Source organism: Anopheles darlingi, chromosome 2, assembly GCF_943734745.1.
Source record: "Anopheles darlingi chromosome 2, idAnoDarlMG_H_01, whole genome shotgun sequence".
NCBI classification, from domain to species: domain Eukaryota; kingdom Metazoa; phylum Arthropoda; class Insecta; order Diptera; family Culicidae; genus Anopheles; species Anopheles darlingi.
In genome coordinates this window covers 45,275,032-45,291,902 of record NC_064874.1, presented here as the reverse complement: position 1 = coordinate 45,291,902, position 16,871 = coordinate 45,275,032, and the positions used below count along the sequence as shown (strand labels likewise).

Sequence of the window (16,871 nt, the reverse complement as noted above, 5' to 3'; positions counted from 1 at the left end):
GACCACACACCTCCTCCTGTGCGGACCCGGATAGCAACTCGAAAGCTCAGCGTCCGTTCGAGTGGCCCGTCTCCGCCGGTGCTGCCCTGGCGGCGGCCACACGCAGCAGCAAACCCCTTGACGAACCGCTGCCTTCCGACCTCGAGGTGATGGTTTCGGATGTCGAGAATCTTGTCAGCGATAGATAACAATGCTTTTATAACTATTGGCCAGCGACGGACAGTCGGCACGGATAGAATGGCCACCGTTGGGCCAATCCAGACACCTTCTGGACCTTGGACCTGGCTTCGCTCTCTTGCGTCACGATCGTATCAATTCCATCGACCGATGGTGAAATTGTGGAGTTTGATCTTTTTTCTTCTTGCTGCTCCGCGAATGGAGGCGCCCGGTGGTGGTCGGTCGAACGACGAATGGAGGCGCCTGGTGTGTGGTTTTTGGGATTCACATTTTTTTTAACAAGTGCCAATTAGAACAAACTGCTGTCCCCCTGCCGGTCGTACGATCGGAAGCGATCATACGTCCCGCGGAATGTGGAAAATGTTGCTTCCTCTCGAACGTGAATGTGTAGTAATACTCGCGATCACCTACTGATGGTGTGTGTGTGTGTGTATGTGTGTACGTGTGTGTGTGACTGGGATCGATCGAGCGAAGCCCGATAGTAGAAACGAAAGGTGGTGTTTCCCTCCTTCCTTCTTCCCCTCTCACAAGCCAGGTTAACCTGTAAGATAAACCTGTTTTATATGAGTTTTGATCGCTTGGAAGTCTGCTTGGATGACACGTGGAAGCGTCACACACACATACACACACACACACACACACACACACACACACACACACACACACACACACACACACACACATTCGCGAGATCGAACTGATCCTGGTGTGGATGATAAGCCGTATGTACGACCTGTGACATCATATCACTAGAAAAAGAGAAAATGGTAGAGAGAGAGATAGAGAGAGAGAGAGAAAGAGAGAGAGAGAGAGAGCGAAAGAGAGGGAGAGAAAGAGATAGAAGAGACAGTGAAATGGATGTGTATTTTATGGGCATATATTTTTGAAAAGAAAGAGCTCATACGAAGGAGGCCACGAAGTAGCCAGTTTCTGCGATTTTTACGTTTTAGATCTACTGTTTTTTTTTACTTTGCCTATTATGCGTATGTCTGTGCGCGTGTGTGTGTGAGAGAGAAAGTGCATGTGTGTACGTGGGATGATTCGTGCTCCTCACTATGAGCCGGTCACTCCATCGATCTGTTGCTTACCTTACCTTCTTCCTCACACATATCTCGTGTCTTAAACATAACTTCATGTTTTCGTTGCGGATGGCGGATCGCAAATCGACACGCACGGAAACGGATGCGAAAGCGAGACACACGGGTTGTAAATGTGTTCCGCTGCCGGATGTGCGTTGTGTATATAAAGCCTGGCAGGTAGTTGCAGTATCGTGCGATGCTGTATTGTGTGCTAAACTCGAACGCTTTCGGTGTGAAACGGGTGGGAAAAAAATGGCAGAAATGTGTGAAAGCAAATCAAGCTAACAGCAGGAAGAAACAATAATATCGGAACAGTCCATTCTCACGCAACAGCACGGTTCCGTGGAGTTATGTAAAGAATATACAGCATTAAAGTATTCCGCATAGGGTGTAAACGTAATGTGAAAGCAAGATCAAAACCACCTCGGACCACCGAGAAATAGTAAACAGAAAGAGAAAGAGAGAGAGAACGAGCGAAGGTGCAACGAGATGGTAGAACTAATAGAGAGAAGGATGAGAGGGGAAAAAACAACTAAACATATAAGTTAAATGTGATTCTAATCTTATAGAAACTCCTAGCGTTAAGGTAAACCAACTAACAAGCGAACAGCAGGAGCGAATGAAAGATGAACAGGGAGAAAATAATGGAAATAATAAAAAAAAATGAACAAAACATCAAACAAAAAAAAACTTCCCGATAATGGAGGAAAAAAACACAAAAATACACCCAAAACCTATCACGGCGGAAGCAAGCAAACGGACGGGTGTGGCTTGCGGTGTTGCACGAAACCCGGCAACCGTAGGTATGTAAAATGAATGTAAATTTATATTTATATTTTCCCGAAGATGTGTAAGTTAACATGCTGGATGGGTGAAAGCAGGAGCCGCGCCACGCTTACACGCAGCTAACAATAAACAAAACGGTCAATCAGCACTACCAGCAGCCGCAGCAGCAGCAGCAACAGGAGCAGGAGAAGCAGCAAATAAGGAAAGATGGCGAACGAACGAAAGGAAATGGGCGCAAATGTTGCTTTCTTGCCCGATCGATGCGAAAGGAAAGGGAGCGCTTGTGTTTTTTGCACATTTTGCTAACGACTTTAACGGTCCTTCGCTTCCGTTCACGGACGCACTCGCAATCATGAGCCTCTAGTCCGCCCCCCCTCCGTATACATACACCACCTCACGCAAAACATGCGCAAAATTGCACTTTTATAAAGCGCGTTTTTCCACAGGTTACCAGCTCAATTATCACTGACCTGATAGTGCACACCTCTGCACACTTAACACACACACACATACACGCAATGCAATTATTTGTTAACCCAGCACCGTAAATTGGAAGGGCAACAGAACAGAACACTACCAACCGAATCGGCTGTACATTGTTAGCAATAGATGAGCAAACATGCGAGAGGATCGTGCGGAATTCGATGTGGCATATGGATGTTGTAGTCAGCTCAGCCCAATCGTGATCTTTATTTGTGCTGTCGAAGTAGACTCGCTGCATCACCATCCAAGAGCACCATTCCATTTTGTACTGCTGTAACTAGGGTTACCATGCCTGGTTGTGTTTTAATAGCTGGAAACCTGTTTGTTTCGTATATTTTCCAATGCAACTTTCTATCCAAAACATCATCATTCTTTGCATTTTGCGGGATCGAATCCCATGTCCAACGTTTCAAATTCCTATCGCGAAACCTCGACTGCAATTTCAAAGAAGCATAGATGGACGGAATGGCCTGTGGAGTCGATATGATGGTGAAAAGCTTATAATCATAACCAAAGCATACCATGCTGCCATGCTGTTGCAGAGACGGGACAACGGCTCTTTATTACGAAGTAAACACACATTCTCACACCGAATCGGCAAAAGCATTAAGGAATAACTCGCTGTTGGTACAGCAGGTGGAACAATCATGCGAAAGAAGACATACAATGAAATGGTGTATATGTGGTATAGCACACTTGCTGTGTTCTGGTTCAGAATGGGTAGAGCAGTATAGGCTGGTGTTGTGTGACCGTTAGCTAATTAATGATCTGGCGGATGAGAAATAAAACAAAATTATACAAAAGACACCGTGGTTCTCTTTTCTTTGCTTAAGTTTGATTGAATGCCGTTTTATTTCTTTTGGTTAGAACGTAAACTATAGAAAACACGTTCCGAAACCAAATCCATTCCTAGTACTATCAAGAGGACAGCATCGGCCCCTGGCCCCGATCTCTGCTTTTCAACTGAATCAAAAAGGCAATGGCGAATACTGCGGAATTCCGAAGTCAATATCTGGATACAGCTAAGCTTCAGGCGGATTTCGGATTCGAAAAGTTGGGAAGACGGGTTCTTTTGGTTCCATCCATAATCACTCAGTTTTATTCTCCGTTTTTTTAATTTTTTAAACAGATCTTGGGTGGTTCTGTACATTTTGTTCAAATATTTCACTTTCCGCGTTCCTTTTGTGCCATAAAACGCATTTCCACTGATCGAGGACTGATCAATGATTTCGTGTTTCAGGCCTTCACTAGGCGATAGCTGCATATCTGTGCGTTGCACAACTTTCGTTTACATTTTCCCATGTTTCGTTAAGATGCATGCTGGTTTTGGCATACTCCTATTGATGTTCTTTCAGTGTTTTTATGTAACCTAGACTGTTATCGCTAGATTCTCTCATTACCTATCCTACGTTCACGCTACACGAACTATTACTCTATTTGATGCGCCCTACTTAACGCATTCGTAACTGAATTTAAAACAACTAGGTAGAGACCTAACACCGTGAGATAAGCTATCGAACATGTGTCTAAGCGACTTATATTATTAAATTTAAACTTAAATGATTTTTTTTCTATTTTTTTCTTTACGACTTATTTGCCCAAAATACAAATTCGAGAAACCCGCTTTAAATGTCTGGAGAGCTTTTATTCAAGTCCCTTACTGTTGGTTGATTTTTGTTGATGTGTCCCAAGATTGAACACAATATGCTTTAAAGTTTCATCACTCAATTTTTCTCACATTTACTCATTATTCAGGAAAAATATCCACACAACAAAGTCCTTATTATACTTCTTATGTTCGGAAAGAGTAGAACAGAGAGTGAAATGTAATACGACCGAATCACGCACAGCATTTTTAAGTCATTATGTTTTCCATTTTTATTCTTTACCTTTTAATTTGTGTTTTATGTACGCCGCTGAATTGAATGCAGGCAACAGTCGAATACCGTCTGACGAGCGTCCCGCTGGCAGATTCTTGCAGTTGGTGGAACAATAAACCACGGAGCGTTTAGTACGAAAAAAGGAAATTGTGTCGACGGCGAGAAGACATGATCAGGCTACGTTCATTCCCTATGCAGGAGTACATATAGCGCTAGCAAGCCGAGAATGCCGAACTTTAGCTTAGGATACTCGTTCATGTAGATCGTGATCATGCCAACATATGGCAGAAAGCCTCTTGCTCGTCCCACAATATCCTTTTTCGTTAACCACAGCTGACCAGGTGCGTACAGGCCTCGGTCATCGACGGAGTTGTTATCACCCTTCGTCAAGAACTTGACCGTTCCGTTACTCCTGGAACCAGAGTAAAAGCAAATTAACAAAACATTCGGCAGGCGGGAGTCTCCTCGCATCAACCTACTTCTCGTGCAGCTTGATGACCCGGTGGACGATCGGAATATCACGGCCTTCGATTTTGAACACCACAATTTCACCTACTCGCACCGGTTCATCCTGATTCGTGAGAAACAGCAAGTCGCCACGGTGGAACGCCGGTTCCATGCTTCCGCTCAACACCACAACAATCGGGGACTCGCTGCCGGTAACGACCATCAGGCCCTTCCAGATCATCAGTGCCGAAGAGACGATCATGCCGAAGCTCAGCATTTGAAACAGAAACTGTAGGCAAGGAGGGAATTGCATTAGAAATCATATTTTAGCCATAAACGCCGCTACAAAGCACTCACCTGTCGCTTGTCCATCCGCTGGACGCCACCAGCGAGACCGCTCAGTCCGAGGCTTTCCATCATACCCATTGTGAGATCGTTAGACTGAAACTGTGGATTTTCCACAAAGACGGAACAAGTTAGGTCGGATTTTCACCCTGTCCCGTACCGAACACAAACGATTCCCGTGAAAATAGAGTGGAAATTTCGTTTGGCTGCCTCGCTCCACACAAACTTACTTACGTGTCCGTGAGGCTTAGCTGCCATAGTGAGCCAAATAGCGAGCCTAGTGAGCATAGTGAGCAAATCCGGCTTTTGCTGCGAGGGCCACTTTTTATAGCACTTCAATTATGGCACGGCATTCGAAACTGTCGTTAAATCGAATCACTTTTCGGAAAATATTCAATCACAATCTACGGTAGTGCTACCTTTTAGCGTAGTTTTTCAATCAAGCTCTGCATACAATTGTACATAATGGAATCACAATCGGCATACTCGTTGGCTAGCTGCCGTCCAAGGGTGGCCATGTCGGGATGCTCTGGAAAGTAGAAGCCGGCCAGCGAAGTGAGAAAACATAGCATCGTTTTGCTAATGGACACCAGTCCTTTGAGGCAGTAAACGAATTCGTTCGAAACATGACTGCGCTCTGATGCGACCATACTCTGCCGCTTTTCGTACTGCTTAAACACATTTAGGAACTCGACCAGATTCGATTGGATCTTTATATGGACCGGCTTGAGCGCTTCCGGTTCGATCGGGAACGTGACCAGTATGAAGAGTAAGTGTACCCCCTGTAAAAACGACGCAGAAATAAAAAAAGGAAAAATCCGTTAAAATTCGTTATGCTAAAACGGCAGCCGGCATGCGACGCTCGCTCGCTACGTACATGACAATATTTACCATGCAGTCGGGTGTTACCTTGGCACTTTAGTGCCTCATGTGGGAGCATCTCGATAATTCGCTTTACCCACCGGTAGTAGCGGCGATTGTGGAAACCACCCAAGCAATCCTGGCGAAGCTGCTCGCACACCGGTTCGTACAGATGGCACTTTCGGTCGATCGATTGTAGTTCATCCAACTCGTCGATTATGTAGTTTGGCAGATCGATAGCTAGCAGTTTCAGCAGGTACAACAAATAAATACTGGATGCAGCGAGATTCGATTCAAACATCAGCCCGTTCAACAACGTTTCCATTATATCGTCGATCGTGTTCCACTGTGATAAAAGATCAACTTTAAGGTACAATCCAATCGCTTGAACAGCCCCGCCAGCACCTACCTTCGAAAAATCATTAAAACTACTTTCCTCCAGCTCAACATACTGATAGATACACTTCCATAGTGCATCAAGGAACAGCTCCTGTTTGCACTTGGCAGTCAGTTTGATTGCATTACTGTACACCACCTGGTGAATGTTCGTACGCCGCATTACGAGTTTGTGACGAGGTCCCAAAAGGACACAGAACAACTGAAGTCCCATTCGCTGATACGATGGATCGAAAAACTCAACCAGCGTGACGCCAACGGACAGTATGAACGCCGCTGTATCATCATTCAGCTCAACTGGGTTCGTCAGGGGAAATGGGCCGTATAAGAACTCCACGATTCGCACAAACCCTGCAACGGCTGCCGGATGATGTTTCCATTCTTGCTCGGTTAGCACGCGCCGATAGTGGTCGTACAGGCGATGTAACACCCGATCACCACCACTGCCCGTCAACAGCTGCTCAAGCTCTGCACTTTGATAGAACTGATTGATACGCTGACGTAGGGCTACGGATTCCGTTTGATATTCTAGCAGCTCTCCCGGTTTGCCATCGTTATACTGTTCGGTTATTACGAGCGCCAGATCCGTCTTGAACTGGACATTATCATCTGCGCGGTACTGATCGTACCCGGTTAACGCGGCGCCCCAGTTTGCTATCAAATCAAAGACCACCGGTAGCGACGCCTCCAACACGTGCAGAAAGTGCTCAAAATTGGCACGCTGTAGCGCTTCATCAGCAATGTTGACGTTAATGCGCGGAACCCTGCAGCATCTGATTAATTCCGTCGCACGATCCACCGTGCTTGAGTCGGCCAGTTCCATACTCGGACGAGTGTCCCGTGCGGTAGAGAGGATTGTATGCTAATTAACCTAAGTAAAATAAACTTAAAATTAAAAAATGATTTGGTTTTTGGTTTGTTAATTGAAAGAGCCCCCAAAAGCAAGTGATGCACGGAATATTAAACAAAAAACAAATTATTTATAAGCAGTCGTCAAGCCCAATACAAACAGATGCTAAAATAGCGACCTCGTTAAGCACAACCAACGAGCACGAGTTGCACTTTTGACCGCACAATTTTACGACCAGTTTTTTGGTCGCAATAAACAACGATTAAAAGGCAGTAGCACTATGGCGTTATATGAATCTTCACAAAAAAACAATCGCATACCGAATTTTGTTTTTTCGCAGCCTTAATCAAATGTTGGTCATGATTTTGAATTCGCCCGGAGATAACGGGTGTAGCTAAAGCAAAGCAGATGGTAAGTCCGTCAATCTGTTTCGTGCATTTGATTTGATTTTTATGATCCTTTTTAATGTCACTGCAAACAACAGTCCATCATTCGGCAAACCATGCTAGATAAGCACTAAACAAGATCATCAAAAGTACGATCGGTAGATGATGGCCTTTCGCGACCTTCAGTGTAATCCGCTGCTGTCGCCAGCAATGAAATAAAGTCCATTGCTGGACAAATAATTTCATGGCCAACGTAACGGATTTGCATCTATGCGATCATGTGCTTAGCCCCCCGGCCGCCTGGCCTGGTCAATCATTTGTCGATGCGCAGTATGCAAAAGCCCCATGGAGAGCTGCCGTTCTTTGTTTACATTGTTTTGAAACTCCGGCCAATGGTGTCCGGTTAGCCTCTACACCATCCCACCACCATCGGTTATATCTGGTCGTCATCTGGTTTGGTTACAGTCCAGCAAACCTGTGGTCGAAAGATTCAACTATCTAATGTCCAGCGAACCAGAAATGAAACAAAAATAATGGTGATAATGGTGACCATCATCTTTGAGATACATCTCGTTTGGGCCGCAACATTCGGACCGTTTACCATGTCTACCTTGTCACTTGTCGTTAAGCAGGTCCGACGGCAATCTGATTACGGCATCTACTTCCGAAACAAATTCTGCCGTGACCATGGTAACCGAGTTTGCAGCCGACACGTGTACAACACTTACGCAATAAGCAAGCGGCGACCCCTTCCTTCTTCCCTAGGATGCCATCGCAAGCAAAACAGAATGCGCGGCCGGAAAGGGAGAAGTGTTTCCGAACCCCTCATCGTCCGTCCCATACTTCGGTGGATTGATCCATAAAACGACGTAGACGCGCACGCGGTAACCCCTATTCCATCAGCATGCTGCCTGCTTTATAAACCCGGAATAGAAAGGCGTCTCGTGTTCTCCTCCAACCATGCCCCGCTAGGGTGGTTCCAAACGGTCGTCTATTGCGTGTGAAGAAAGAAGCGGTTTTGCGTCTTCTAAAAATACAAACGACGCCATCCCGTACATCATCGTCCGCACCCTAGGTAGATTGAGAGAAGGATAGCGACGCTTCTTCTCCAGCATAGGCAGAGCTCTGGAAGTGTTGCTGCGCGCCTTTGGAGACACATATACACCAAACACCAGTTGCCAGCGGCAGACAATCCAATACAGGTCAGCCGTTGGGCACCCCAATTTAGTCGCACGTGAACCATCACCGAGCTCGGATCTAGGGCCGTTGAGAAGAGCAAAGGGAACCCTTTTAATTGCACCAAGTTCAAAGTACAAACACAAAGCCCATTGACCTAGACTGTGTCTAATCGCCGCCAAACACCATGATATCGTCGATATCGGAACTCATTATTGCGGCGTTCGTTGCCCTGATTGTGTCGGTTGTGATAAGATACATTCGCTATCGTCCATCGGATCGCTTCCCACCTGGACCACCGCGTGTTCCATTGCTCGGTAGTTACCCTTTCCTACTGGCCCTGAACTATCGTCATCTGCATCGGGCCGCTGCTAGGTTGAGTGAGCTGTACCGCAGCAATGTGATTGGACTGCATCTGGGCCCGCTACCGGCCGTGATCGTGAACGATCATACCCTCGTTCGTCAGGTGCTACAGCGCAGTGAGTTCGATGGGAGACCGGACCTGTTTCTAGCACGGCTTCGCGATGAGCGGTACGCAAGACGAGGTAAGGCTGTTTACATATCCTTATGTGGAGGACACAATGATTACCTCAGCAATGCAGACAGATTTCGCCATTATACCATGATAGTAAGGGATTTCGATGCGTTTAAGCGTGGTGTTGTTGGCTTTGTAGCTCGTAGAGCCACAATTGAATCGAACACAGCATATGCAGCACGCAAAACAGTTGTTCATTGGATCCCTGATAGTTCACTTTAACACGCCTTTCAAAGATTGCTTTATGTGTGTCATATCTATTTTTGTTTTGCAAATAAAACCATCACTCTCGTTTGGCTTGGAAATCGCTGGCAACAGATGATGGCAGGGGACCCGTTCTTATCTCCCAAAGAGTATTGTAGTATTGCTCTGCTTGGAAGCAGATGTATACTATTGGATGGAATGAACAGTGTTTATATTCAATGAATGATGATCGAAGTTATTCTTAAATTATTGTTCATACATGATTAAGTTCTCGAATTCTACTGATGCCGAACATGATCTGCCACGCTTTAGGTGTTCGTGATATAGGCCGACGGCAGACGTAAATTAAAAGGTTAAATATGCGTATCAAAAATGGTTTTTCAGAGTGTTGTTTACACATCTGTTGTTGCTTTAGATACAATAACTTGGTCTGAGTGGATATACGATCTCTTTTATGCTGATCGAAAGCATTTCAGCAACCATTTGGATTCATGAACTGGAACTGGTGAACATGAACTGGTTCCATCGATTCTTTTGCAGTTCTAATTAATGAAGCAAACAATAACCATATTCATAGTACAAACGATTGCCTTCACCAAATTGATTCTATTATTTTTCATCATTAGGCATCTTCTTCACGGACGGGGAGAGTTGGCGAGAGCAGAGGAAGTTTTTCCTGAAAACCCTACACGAATACGGATTCGGGCGGCGAAACGACACGGTAGAGCAGGATCTAGAGTCGGGACTAACGGAACTGATCAGCCTACTGAAGGAGGGGCCACAATATGAGCATGAGAAGTCATTGCTGAACGAGGCAGGCTATGCCCGTTGCCCACAACTCTTCTTTGCCCTTTTTTCCAACGTTATACTGCGCATGCTGACTGCATCGCGATTGGAGCGCGAAGATCAAGCAGTACTCTTCGAGTAAGCCAAACTTTTCATCGAGATCGTGATTATTTATCTTTTCATCACCACAATTCTGCCACACATCATTCTATCACACCTTACTCTCGCTTCTTTGCACGTCACAGTGTTGGTGCCAACTCGCTCGCTTTCCATCGCCAAGGTGACGATTACGGCCTGGCGCTTAGCTACGTACCCTGGATTCGTTACATTCTACCTGGCTTTAGTCGCTACCGAGTGCTACGAGAAGTGAACCAGAAGGCCAACGCTGTCATCCGATCGCTGGCAGAACAATGTGAGAAAACGTACAACGAAGCCGACATCCGGTGCTTCATTGATGCGTACCTACGGGAGATCAAGCGCACCGGAAGCAACATCACCACAGGATCGGACTGCTTTGGATTCGAATGTAAGTCACGACCCATTAGCAGCGACATCGCATGATGAAATCATTGGAATCCATGTTTTCGCATTCTATTTAGATGATCAACTGGTAATCGGTTGTGCCGACTTCCTCGTACCAGCATTCTCGGCCATCCCGGCCAAACTGGGATTGATCTTGCAGCGTTTAGTAACGCAACCGGCGACGGTTACACGAATGCAGACCGAAATCGAGCAATCGGTTGGTCAAGCAAGGTTACCCCGCGTGGACGATCGTACCAATTTGCCATTCTGTGAGGCGGTAATACGCGAAGCTCTCCGCATCGATACACTAGTACCATCCGGCATACCGCATGTTACCACGCAGGATACTGAACTAGCCGGTTATCAGCTACCCAAGGGTACGCTAGTGATTAACGGACTGGATTACATTAACCACCAGGAGGATATTTTCCCCCAACCGCACGAGTTCCAACCGGAACGGTTCCTCGACGCTGACGGAAAGCTGTCGCTTGAACAGGACAAATCCATCCCATTCGGTGCCGGCCATCGGGTGTGTGCTGGTGAAACATTCGCTCGCAATGCACTCTTCGTTACGATCACGACACTCGTGCAGCAATTCAATGTTGCGACCGAGCTGGCACCAGATCCTGCACAACATCTTACCGGTGTGATTCGTACGGCGCCAGACTTTTGGATCAAATTTACTTCACGCTAACAAAACTTTTCTAACACTATGGTAACCATTTAATTGATTTTTGACTGTGTGCGATGTGTTTTATCGAGACCAAAAATGACTAGTTTCTATGCAGCAATGGGGTGATACTTATAAAATACTAAATACGCAATCACGGCAAACCAGCTTATCAATAACAAACGGGCTTTCAGTTTTCCACTTGAAATCGATGCTCTCGAGTGAATGCGGCTACGTTTAAGGACCTTAACACACATATTTATCTTTAACGTCATTGTCAACTGTTAACTTTAACTAGGCTAGAGAGACGATACGGTCGTTGACACCTTTTTGGCAATTAACCAACTGCTTACCTTACGGTAACGAAGAGTGCTTATTTAATGGTTTGCTTAAAGCGGCGCAAAATACAAATATTAATTTCTTAAAAATAGCTGTATGATCCATACGTGTGCATACAAACAAAAAGTAATAAACAAAGCAAAAACTCAAACACACGTGCTGCATTGAAGAATGTTGCCTTGCGCAGGTGAGTTACGATTAGCTGATCAACGTGCTGTATAAGTGCGTAATTTTAGATTAATACTCTTTTTCTTTCAATTATTTCGTACCACGGTGCTGTCTATTATCAATCCCCAAAGCCAGCAGATACTACGCTACTCTCCAGCAAGTCATTCGCATGCCGTCAATCAGCAAACAACTCGTGGAGTCATTATCGCCTGTAGCAGGAGAAGCCGCAGCAGTAGCAGCCACTGCTACCAACCTCTCCTTCCGTGGTCATTAGAAGACTATCAGGCTTATAAAAAGGCACCATATCGCTCGGAACCGGTTCAGTAGTCAAGCCAAGATGCTTGTAACAACAAGTACGCTCCTCTGGGGCACTGCCGTAGCCCTGGTGCTCTATCGATTGTACTGCTCAGTGTTTAAACCCCGACCATCCAAATTTCCTCCTGGACCTCCGAATCTACCGTTCCTGGAGGGATACGGTGTGATGCTACTGCTCAACTTCAAGCACATGCACAAGGCTGCAACGGCACTCTGCAACTTCTATCGCACCAAGTTACTGGGCCTCTCGCTGGTCGGCTATTCAACGGTGGTCGTTAACGATCTTCGCGTGGCGCGTGAAGTCCTAAACCGCAAAGAGTTCGACGGTCGACCTGATCTCTTTTTGGCCCGACTTCGTGACCAGAGCTTTAATCTGCGTGGCATCTTCTTCACCGATGGACCGAGCTGGAAGGAGCAACGCTGGTTCATCCTGCGCTTTCTCCGCGACTACGGATTCGGGCGCCGCTTTCCCGAACACGAGGCAGAAGTGAACAGTGAGCTGCTCAGCTTGATCGAGATGCTGAAGGGTGGACCAAAGTATGAGCATGAGAAAACCATCTTCAAGGATGGGTACGTCAAGTGTCCGAACGTTCTGTTTGCTACCTTTGCCAACGCGTTCCTGCAGATAGTGACGGGTGACCGATTCGCACGCGAGGAATGCGGCATCCTTTACGAGTGAGTGCAAACCTGTCCTGTGACGATCCATGTTATCTGTGTAACCGTGTATCCGTGTGCGTGCGTTTCAGTGGCCGTATGGGAGTGACCTTAATCTGTACTTCTTCGATTTTCTTAATACCACAGAACGGGCAGCTCTGCGATGGTTTTCCAACGGAAGGGCGACGACTATGGTACCATATTGAGTTTCTACCCGTGGTTGCGCCATGTGTATCCGTTTTCCCGAAAATACCACGCCTTACGCGATTCCAGCATGAAGGTTAATGCCTTCATAGAGTCGGTCATCAACAAGTATCGCGAAACGTACGATGAAGCGCACGTTCGCTGCTTCCTCGATCTGTACTTCCGCGAGATGCAGAAGAAACAAGAAACGACTCTACCACCAAAGGATGGGAAAGAGTTTTCCTTCCAACGTAAGCACGTTCACGGCCACCACACTCTTCCTGCTGTTTCACTAAACACATGCTTCCGTTCACGTTAACAGTCGACCAGCTGATACTGGGGCTAGTGGACTTCTTCTTTCCAGCCATCTCTGGAGCCACCACGCAGCTGGCGTTACTGCTGGAACGATTACTCCTCAATCCGCACGTGATTACACGGATGCAGCAGGAAATCGATCAAGTTGTAGGGCAGGGTCGGCTACCCACGCTGGATGATCGTCCCGAACTCGCCTACACGGAGGCTACGCTTCGGGAGGGAATGCGCATCGATACGCTCGTGCCCTCGGGGATCGCACACCGGACACAAACGGATTCAACGCTACAAGGATACGAGCTGGTCAAAGATTCCATCGTTATCATCGGTATGGATGCGATGCACAATCAGAAGGAATACTGGGGCGATCCGGAAACGTTCCGCCCTGAACGGTTTCTCGATGAGAACGGTAAATTGTGTCTAGCGAAAGACATGTCTCTTCCGTTCGGTGCAGGCAAGCGGCTATGTGCCGGGGAAACGTTCGCCCGAAACAACATGTTTCTTACACTGGCCGCGCTCATGCAAAACTTTAACATTCGCCAGCCACCCTCCGATCGGTTACCCGATGTGTCGAAGCGTTTGACCGGAGTAATCGTTACACCACGGGACTACTGGTTGCGGTTTGAACCGAGATAGAGATCTGTGAGCTACCAACCATGCTGAGGTTGTTTAAAAACAAGCCATTGTAAAAGGGACATTCATTAGGCAAATTAGACACGTACCCATAGCCAGAGCAACCTAATGTCCAGGAGAGCCATGGGGATAATATAACATTTCTCACTGGTAATCAATAAATAATTGCTTTAATCTATCTATAGACATAAATATGGATCTTTGCCTATTTGTATGTTCTGAATAGACTCCGACGAAATGACTCGAAATGTGATCAGGAAGTGTAATATATACGTGAAGAACCGGATTTTCAGGAATGGTAATGGCGCGGTCACGTATTCGCCACGGCGTTCATTACATATAGCTTAAAAGGCGACGCTTACAAATATCAAACTTACAATTGATCGACAGCTGTTCATGCAAAATAGCGATGAAATACCTCGAAAATCCAAGAACGAGATTTGGTCATGCCGTATAGCGATAGAGTAACATGAAAAAAAAACAATGCCCATCCCAAATTCCATTGTTGAAAATGGACAGGTGTCCTGATAGTAACCGGTAACAGTAAATGTCGTGCAACCTTGGATCTAAAATTAGGTCACATTTAGCAGAGCGACCATCACAACATTGCAACTTATCGCGGGCAGTACATCGCGACGTGTACCAGATTGATTAGCAAACGAAGACCCGAAAAAGCTTGGTCCTCATCAAGCCATCACGTGCATTGTCTTACAGCAAAAGCCCTTCAAACGTAATGGGATTCCGTAAAAGACCTTACCAAGTTCAAGTATCAATCCATAGCGTGATAGAAAGGATTGCTGCATTCATTGAACTATTAGACACGCATGCACGTTTCATCATAAAAGGGTGTCTTTGGCCAAATAACGGAGCCATTCCGTTAGCAACACCCAATGGCTACCTTAGGCGCACTACTTTGGATTGCCGTGGGTGTATTGCTCTCCCTCCGCTTTTATCTTAACAACATCAAGCGCCCTCCGAATTATCCACCGGGACCACCGAGAGTGCCCATATTAGGCGATTATGCGCTGTTGTTACTCATAAACGGCCGTCATTTGCAACGGGCAGCCAACAAATTGGCCGCGTACTATCGCACCAAAGTGCTCGGTCTATCGATCGCCGGTGTTCCAACGATCGTCGTGAACGATCTATCGCTCGCGCGCGAGATACTGAATCGAAGGCAATTCGATGGAAGGCCAGATCTGTTTTTGGCCCGAATGCGCGAAAAGCATTTCAACCGACGAGGCATCTTCTTCACCGACGGTCCAGCTTGGAAGGATCAGCGTTGGTTCTTCCTGCGGCATCTGCGAGACTACGGATTCGGCCGACGATCGGAGCAGTACGAGCTGGAGATGGAGGGTGAGCTATTGCAGCTGATCGATGTGTTACAGTACGGTAAGCGACACGATTATGAAGCCGATTTCTTGTCCGCCGACGGTTACGTGAAATGTCCGGACGTGTTTTTCGTCACTCTTGCCAACGCATTTCTTCAGATTCTGTTAGGCGAGCGGTATCCTCGTGACAAAGCCGGCACACTGGTCAAGTAAGTGTGCATTCTAAGGACTGAAGGAGTGGATTGGGCTGAAAATTAATACACCATTCCTTCTACAGTGCGGCTCGCAATGGACTATTGTTCCTAAAGAATGGAGACGATTATGGTACATTGTACAGCTACTTCCCTTGGATGCGCTTCATTTACCCATTCTCGAAAAAGTACCATAAAATTCGCGATGGAATGTTGGGATTGTGCCGGTTTGTCGAGATGCTCCTGATGAGACAGCAGCACAGCTTCGATCCCGATCATCCCCGACATTTCGTCGATCTTTATCTGCGTGAAATGCAGCGGCATGTACCGTCCGAGGGAACCTTCACCTTTCAGCGTAAGTTATTAGTAAGTCCCGTTTTCGGACAGGTCTTTAATGCAATCTACCACCTGCAGACGATCAGTTGGTGGTAAGTTTGGCTGACTTCTACCTTCCCGCTGTATCCGGAACGTCCGTACAACTATCCATGCTTCTGGAGCGGCTTTTGTTACATCCCGAGGTGGTAGCGCGGATACAGCATGAGATCGACGATGTTGTTGGTCACGGTAGGCTACCGGCGCTAAGCGACCGTGCCAACCTTCCCTACACCGAAGCGACGTTACGGGAGAGTTTGCGTATCGACACGCTCGTCCCTTCCGGGATCGTGCACCGGGCAATGGAAAACACAACTTTCCAAGGGTACAACATCGAACAAAACACCCTGATCCTGGTTGGACTCGAGCGGGTCAATAACCAGCCGGAGGAATGGGGAGACCCGGAAAACTTTCGTCCTGCACGCTTCCTGGACGATAACGGACGCCTTGTGCTATCGAAAGATCGTTCTCTGCCGTTCGGTTCCGGAAAGCGTTTATGTGCCGGAGAAACTTTTGCCCGCAACACCATGTTCCTGATCGTGGCTGCTGTGTTGCAGCACTTCAATTTGCGCCAACGTGCCTCAGATGGTTTGCCGGATCTATCTAAGCGCAGTTCCGACTTCATCGTGTCGCCCCAGGATTTTTGGATTCTATTTGAGCCACGATGATATTGAACCGAACCTTAATTACTTCATTTACTACGTTCTAACTTACCGCGGGAAGGAAATAAAGGATAATCCAGAACACAGAAAACGACTTGTACTCAACCGGCACCGAGAAATGTTTGTTA

General features: G+C 46.6%; 6 protein-coding genes across 8 annotated transcripts in view; 4 read left to right on the top strand and 2 right to left on the bottom strand.

The window, feature by feature from the left end:
• The window catches only part of LOC125949229 (uncharacterized), a 148,304-nt gene extending 145,613 nt beyond the window's left edge, over positions 1-2,691 (top strand). The window contains exon 12 of the mRNA XM_049676050.1: positions 1-2,691. This exon is cut by the window's left edge and continues 2,473 nt beyond it. Within this exon, the coding sequence (XP_049532007.1) occupies positions 1-188 (188 nt within the window). The 3' untranslated portion in view covers positions 189-2,691.
• A 1,439-nt stretch (positions 2,692-4,130) lies between these two features.
• Positions 4,131-5,441, bottom strand: LOC125949431 (signal peptidase complex catalytic subunit SEC11A). The gene is made up of 3 exons (XM_049676437.1): positions 5,210-5,441; positions 4,885-5,141; positions 4,131-4,817 (listed from the first exon to the last, which is right to left on the bottom strand). Exons 1-3 carry the CDS (start codon positions 5,276-5,278, stop codon positions 4,589-4,591), a joined length of 555 nt encoding a protein of 184 aa, XP_049532394.1. The 5' UTR covers positions 5,279-5,441; the 3' UTR covers positions 4,131-4,588.
• A 178-nt stretch (positions 5,442-5,619) lies between these two features.
• On the bottom strand, positions 5,620-16,854 carry LOC125949326 (uncharacterized). 2 transcript variants are annotated; one of them, XM_049676283.1, is made up of 4 exons: positions 16,796-16,854; positions 6,468-7,325; positions 6,075-6,404; positions 5,620-5,979 (listed from the first exon to the last, which is right to left on the bottom strand). In XM_049676283.1, the coding sequence occupies exons 2-4, from the start codon at positions 7,275-7,277 to the stop codon at positions 5,620-5,622; spliced, it is 1,500 nt and encodes a 499-aa protein (XP_049532240.1). In that variant the 5' UTR covers positions 7,278-7,325; positions 16,796-16,854. The 2 variants fall into 2 exon arrangements, with proteins under 2 accessions (XP_049532240.1, XP_049532241.1); XM_049676284.1 differs by having other exon boundaries at positions 5,730-5,979; positions 6,089-6,404.
• On the top strand, positions 8,835-12,337 carry LOC125949322 (probable cytochrome P450 304a1). 2 transcript variants are annotated; one of them, XR_007468659.1, is made up of 5 exons: positions 8,835-9,411; positions 10,232-10,529; positions 10,637-10,917; positions 10,991-12,109; positions 12,222-12,337. XR_007468659.1 is itself a non-coding variant. In XM_049676273.1 (4 exons), exons 1-4 carry the CDS (start codon positions 9,054-9,056, stop codon positions 11,605-11,607), a joined length of 1,554 nt encoding a protein of 517 aa, XP_049532230.1. In that variant the 5' UTR covers positions 8,835-9,053; the 3' UTR covers positions 11,608-12,167. The 2 variants fall into 2 exon arrangements, 1 of the variants encoding a protein (XP_049532230.1); XM_049676273.1 differs by lacking the exon at positions 12,222-12,337 and having other exon boundaries at positions 10,991-12,167.
• Positions 12,280-14,365, top strand: LOC125949320 (probable cytochrome P450 304a1). The gene is made up of 3 exons (XM_049676267.1): positions 12,280-13,080; positions 13,207-13,493; positions 13,565-14,365. Exons 1-3 carry the CDS (start codon positions 12,428-12,430, stop codon positions 14,188-14,190), a joined length of 1,566 nt encoding a protein of 521 aa, XP_049532224.1. The 5' UTR covers positions 12,280-12,427; the 3' UTR covers positions 14,191-14,365.
• On the top strand, positions 15,043-16,753 carry LOC125949323 (probable cytochrome P450 304a1). Its single transcript, XM_049676274.1, has 3 exons — positions 15,043-15,727; positions 15,796-16,064; positions 16,124-16,753. Exons 1-3 carry the CDS (start codon positions 15,078-15,080, stop codon positions 16,747-16,749), a joined length of 1,545 nt encoding a protein of 514 aa, XP_049532231.1. The 5' UTR covers positions 15,043-15,077; the 3' UTR covers positions 16,750-16,753.
• Positions 16,855-16,871: the final 17 nt, after the last annotated feature.

Excerpts from the sequence above, each read along its gene's own strand:
- LOC125949431 (XM_049676437.1), bottom strand. The coding sequence starts at position 5,278 with ATGGGTATGATGGAAAGCCTCGGACTGAGCGGTCTCGCTGGTGGCGTC. Across the intron at positions 5,142-5,209 it reads AGCGGATGGACAAGCGACAG|TTTCTGTTTCAAATGCTGAG; the intron begins GTGAGTGCTTTG and ends CCTTGCCTACAG. Across the intron at positions 4,818-4,884 it reads GTCATCAAGCTGCACGAGAA|GAGTAACGGAACGGTCAAGT; the intron begins GTAGGTTGATGC and ends CTCTGGTTCCAG.
- LOC125949326 (XM_049676283.1), bottom strand. The coding sequence starts at position 7,277 with ATGGAACTGGCCGACTCAAGCACGGTGGATCGTGCGACGGAATTAATC. Across the intron at positions 6,405-6,467 it reads GTTTTAATGATTTTTCGAAG|TGGAACACGATCGACGATAT; the intron begins GTAGGTGCTGGC and ends CTTTTATCACAG. Across the intron at positions 5,980-6,074 it reads TGCATGGTAAATATTGTCAT|GGGGTACACTTACTCTTCAT; the intron begins GTACGTAGCGAG and ends TCGTTTTTACAG.
- LOC125949322 (XM_049676273.1), top strand. The coding sequence starts at position 9,054 with ATGATATCGTCGATATCGGAACTCATTATTGCGGCGTTCGTTGCCCTG. Across the intron at positions 9,412-10,231 it reads TGAGCGGTACGCAAGACGAG|GCATCTTCTTCACGGACGGG; the intron begins GTAAGGCTGTTT and ends TTTCATCATTAG. Across the intron at positions 10,530-10,636 it reads GATCAAGCAGTACTCTTCGA|TGTTGGTGCCAACTCGCTCG; the intron begins GTAAGCCAAACT and ends TGCACGTCACAG.
- LOC125949320 (XM_049676267.1), top strand. The coding sequence starts at position 12,428 with ATGCTTGTAACAACAAGTACGCTCCTCTGGGGCACTGCCGTAGCCCTG. Across the intron at positions 13,081-13,206 it reads GAATGCGGCATCCTTTACGA|AACGGGCAGCTCTGCGATGG; the intron begins GTGAGTGCAAAC and ends TTAATACCACAG. Across the intron at positions 13,494-13,564 it reads GAAAGAGTTTTCCTTCCAAC|TCGACCAGCTGATACTGGGG; the intron begins GTAAGCACGTTC and ends TCACGTTAACAG.
- LOC125949323 (XM_049676274.1), top strand. The coding sequence starts at position 15,078 with ATGGCTACCTTAGGCGCACTACTTTGGATTGCCGTGGGTGTATTGCTC. Across the intron at positions 15,728-15,795 it reads AAAGCCGGCACACTGGTCAA|TGCGGCTCGCAATGGACTAT; the intron begins GTAAGTGTGCAT and ends TTCCTTCTACAG. Across the intron at positions 16,065-16,123 it reads GGGAACCTTCACCTTTCAGC|ACGATCAGTTGGTGGTAAGT; the intron begins GTAAGTTATTAG and ends TACCACCTGCAG.